Below are 5,138 nucleotides of genomic sequence, written 5' to 3' on the forward strand. Positions count from 1 at the left end.
AAATATAATATTTGTAATATAATGATAATATTATATAATATAAAATTAATAAAACATTATATAAAAAAAATTAAATTATGAGTTTTTATAATAAGGATAAAAAAAAAAAGTTAAATTAAAACCACTGAATAGTACATGCATATTAATTAAGATAAAACCAAATCAAGACAAAAGAAAACAAGTCTAAAAGTGAAAATCAAAACCCCTAAAACCTTACAACCGGAAGTTTCTAATTAATGGTGCAAACCTTTTTCTTTCCCCATTGTCTTAACAGAATTTGAAGTATGCCAATCCCAGCCAAGAACTCCACGTATTGTAGTGGGCTCAAAACATTCAAAACTCCCTTCAAAGTCCTAAGCCTTACACAGTCTACCGCTTTCATCACCTTCTCTAGTACTGCCATTACTCCTTTCAGTGCCACCTGCACCAGTCTCTTCACCTGCCTCACTTCCTCCCCATTCTTCACTCTAACCACCAACCTTACCAACTCCGCCATCTTCCTATCTACTACAACCACTTGTTGCCTCTCCATTTCCCTCTCCACCTTCTCCTCTTCTAACCTTATTTTCACCCTCAAAGTCTCAATCTTTCTCATATGTTCTTGTGTGAATTCAACCAGACTCAAACTGGGAACACCATTTGTCCTTATTGAGTTACCCAGTTTAAACATTGTTGAAGGTTTCCACCTAGTAACCCAAGAATACAAATTATCTAAAGGGGAAATCCAAATTGGACAAAAGAAAGCAAGCACATCTTCATGGGCTAAGGCCCATTTTATAGTGTAGTAGTCTTTGTAATGTTATGTGACTTTGGACATTAAAGCTTGTAGCTCTTGCTCATGCTCACACCCAGTTTTAGCTCGATAATCCTCAAACGCCCTTCGCAGGTGTTGCAGATACTCATCGAGTTGACACATCCACTTCTAAAAAAACTCAAAGAACCTCTCTTCAACTTTAGTTTTCATATCTTTCCCCCTTCGTTTGAGCAAAGAGATGGAGAAAGAAGAGGGATAGCTAATTGGTTAGGACTAGTGGGAGATAGAGAGAGATGAATAGAGCGATATGTTTTTATATATAAGAAAATGTGTTGTTGTGGTTGGCTTACCTGCAGCAATGAGTTAGTGGTGGGTGTCAAGGGACGAGTGACGCTTTGCAAATAGGGAGAGCCTCTCTCGGAGAGGGACACGAGTCTGATGGATTTAGGTTTGGCTTTGATCATGTTGATGAGTCACTTATGCACCCCCATCGCCTGGTGTTTTATGTTTCTTATGTTAGAAAACGTGTCAGTAAAATAAACTACATTGAGTTCAACGTGGAACGTAGATATCTTCCTCTTCCTTCTCTGTCTCTATCAACTTAACCCTCCTCTGAGGTAATATGCAACTCCATGCAACTTGCTTCTTTTGCTGACATGTTTAAATAGCTACAAGCCAACAACTTGCTTTAAGCTTTTGATTTTATTGATTTGAGTTTGATCATTTCTTGTTGCTTGTAGTTGCTTCAATCGACGAATTTATCATTTGAGTAATTATTAATTTACGTATTGCCAAAAATGTTTATGGTTATGAAGACCAATGAATAACAACTCTAACTCACAAAAATAACAATAGCCAATTTTTTGTTTTTTGCAATTGACAATTCAAGCATACATAAAAGCTTTAAAATCCAAAATGTTACGTTCAATATAGGAATTTTCTGGGTTATGTGCAAAAAGTGTTTTAGGAGAAAAAAGAGTATGCATATAGAGAGAGAGAATGTGCCCCAAGGCATTGCAGCACCACCAGCAAAACTAGAAAGTGGGTGCTCAATTGAAGTTTTGTGAAATGAATACATTCTGGTCTCACTAATTATGACACTTGCTTGGTTTGCTACTCAAAGCATGATAAATTGGATGAAATTAAAAAGGAAAATCCGAGAATGTGCTCAGGTAAGCATAATATATATTTTGAGAACTTGACCCATGTGTTTGATCCAAATAAGGTCTCTCGTGGTCCACCGATCCAATAATTTTTTCCTAGATCAATGGCCCATTGAAAAATGTCCAAAATAGTTGGTTTAGAAACTGATTAAAATCTAAAAATAATTTAGTTATCAATATTGAAAGAGAAATTGTTGAACTTTTTAATTCGGATTTTATTATTGATAAATTCAAGAGATTTTAAAAAAAAAGTGTCGAGACCACGGTAGAAGATGTATATCATTCTACTAGTATTATTAGTGTTTATTTCTTTAAAATGATTTTATATTTAGACGCCTTTTATGAAATTTTAAAGTAAATATGCACTTTAATAACTTTTAAAATGCATCATCATATAATTATTGTGCAAATAGCAAGTAGTTGATCCCCAATATTATCATCCAAGGTCCGCCCTTGGCCGTCTTCATCATCATCACTGGATCACCGTTGTCATCACCTCTATTATTATCACCACATGGCCATCACCATTATCAACACCATTACTACTACTTGATCGTTGTCATCACCACTTAGCTACCACTATTAGTACTATCATCACTCATACTTTATTACCACCACTACTATTTGATCATTATTGTTGCTGTCACCATCACTAATAATAAAAATATTAATAATTTCAAATTAAAATAATATTTAATAAAATAATACTATATATTAAAATTTTATTATTAATTTAATTATATTTTATAAATATATATATATATAAATAAATACGAGATTGTATTAATAATTATATTACACTTTTATTTTTATAAATAAAATAATATAATATATAACTTTAATTTCAATTAATTACATTGCATTATACTCAGAGAGGAGTGTGTGGCAATTGGTTCAGGTATACAAAGAAGTTGCCCCAAAGGCATACTTCAATACTTTAAGAAAAGCTCGACAAGCATTTCTGGAAAGCTCCAATACTCGGAAGAATAAGGTCCCTTGAAAAATTGGTAAATCTTTTATGAAATCCTATACTCATATCTTTGGGAATTGCTTTATAGCTAAATAACATTTTTGTTCTAGCTGCATGCATGGCTAGTTGACAAGCACATAATTTAACTATAAACTTGTAGGCTGCTAAATATTTGAATGACAAATGTAGTATTAGTTACATGATTGACCCAACCCTCAAGTCTTTCAAAAACAATGAGCTTGACCTCACATGCGAGATTATTCAAGAATGCATATAACTAGGCAAAGACCAACAATGAAGGATATCACTCCCAAGTTAAGGGAAGTGATTGCTATATCACCTGATCAAGCAACTCCAAGTTGAGGGAAGTGATTGCTTCCACACCTTTTTTTTTGTATCAGTTGTTCTATATTTGCCCTCTGATTTCATTGTATTTGTGACACCCCTTATCCGTCTACAGTATAGCCGAGTAAGATATGTCACACTATGTACCGAAACACCCTATTTTATTTTAATCCTTTTTTTAACCTTCCTATTTTATTTTTATCATAGTTATGAAGTTCAATTAGTGAAGTATAATTTATTTAAGTCATTTATGGAAAAACATCCATTTATTTGAGGTTTTGCAAATTTTATAGAAAATCCGGCAGAATGCCGACTAAAAATGAATAAAACAGTTCTTCGGAACCTATGAAAAATACTTCCAAAATTTTTAATCAATCCCAAACTCCATTTCATCAACAAAATCTCAATATTTCTCAAATATACTCCCATTTCTCATCATTTCATTTCATAGGATATTCATGTACAAGTCATAAATAAATATTCACTTTTTCATTCATAAACATAATTTCCACTATTTACATTGATAACAAAATACATTACATGAGTCTCAATTTCATATGAGAAAATAAAAGTTAATTACAAAATACCCAAAATGAAACCTAGTGTCCTACCAATGCACTAATGTCGGTGAGGTGACACGGACACTATGTAGAGCTACAGAAGGTCTCACCTAGTCTGTTGTCTACTGGGCTCTCGGTCGGTCTCTCCAGAACCTACGTGTAGCAAAAAGCAACGCGCTAAGCAATAATGCTTAGTGGTGCCAATAATAAAATAAAAAGAAATAATAGAAAATAAATAAGCAATGCATAATCTGATGTCTTATGCAGACAATTTTTTTCGATCATTATTGGTAATCTTATTTATTTTGTACTTGTTATATTCATAATTTCATTAAATTTATCCACTTTCATTTTTGGTTGCCCATGTAACCTATATTGGATGACTGGACTGAATAAACGGGTAAACTGGTACTGGGTATCAAGTACCTCGGATTGTCACACCATCGGTCGCATATGTATCTCCCGATGTGCAACAGAACAGCTAATAAGCTGTAAAAACATTAGGCACAAGGCCAAGTATCAACACAATATCAAAATGGCTAAAAGCCATAAAATCACAGAATGGCATAATGTCATGTGCAGTACTGCTAACTGAACCCTATTGGCATGCCAACCTATCCAAACCAATCTTGCTAGGTGTACTAGGGCATATTACACTTTTACATTTTACAATTCTTGAAATTTAAGTTTAGGTGTTACTATTCATTTCATTAGTTAACTAAAATGTTGTCTTTTGCATAGACAATAGGTACATTGGTTCTAATACTCCCAACATACCACATTTTGCATTCTAAAGTTGTTGGTATTGGTTGCCAATACCATTTCTAAGTTTAGTGTTAATTATTCACAATTTTCAGATTTCAAGCCTTATGTTTACTGTTCCATTGGTCATTTGTATAGTAGGAATTTGGAAAAGTTGTCTTCATAAAAGTTGTTCCTTATTGTGTCTAGTTACATTTCTTTTTTCAAATCACTCTATTTGGAGTTTTGTACCTCAAGTTATGGCCTAAATACCATGACTAGCCGGATTGCAATCTTTCCAGATTTTCTGGACTGACCAAATCTACAGTGTTTTGTGCAGTGATTGAATGTCACTTTTTGAACATGTTATGGTCAAAATTTGGGTTAGGTTTCTTCATGAAAGTTATAGGTCTATATCTCATCTTTTTGATGGTAAAATTTCAGGTCAATTGGACACTTCTACACTGAGTTATGACCAAATGAATAAATACTATTCATTTAGTCATTTTGCCCAGGCAGAATGCAGGTCACCCGGATTAGGGCAATTTTTAGGTCAACTTGGTTTAGTTTTCTGGGTAGGGTTTCTATACCAAAGTTGTGCCATT

General features: G+C 33.5%; 1 protein-coding gene across 1 annotated transcript; it reads right to left on the reverse strand.

Moving 5' to 3' along the window:
- Nucleotides 1–229: 229 nt before the first annotated feature.
- On the reverse strand, nt 230–670 carry LOC131170299 (protein DOG1-like 4). The gene has a single exon (XM_058129361.1). The coding sequence runs from the start codon at nt 668–670 to the stop codon at nt 230–232; it is 441 nt and encodes a 146-aa protein (XP_057985344.1).
- Between the last annotated feature and the right edge of the window lie 4,468 nt (nt 671–5,138).

The sequence above is a fragment of the Hevea brasiliensis genome, chromosome 11 (assembly GCF_030052815.1).
Source record: "Hevea brasiliensis isolate MT/VB/25A 57/8 chromosome 11, ASM3005281v1, whole genome shotgun sequence".
Classification (NCBI taxonomy): domain Eukaryota; kingdom Viridiplantae; phylum Streptophyta; class Magnoliopsida; order Malpighiales; family Euphorbiaceae; genus Hevea; species Hevea brasiliensis.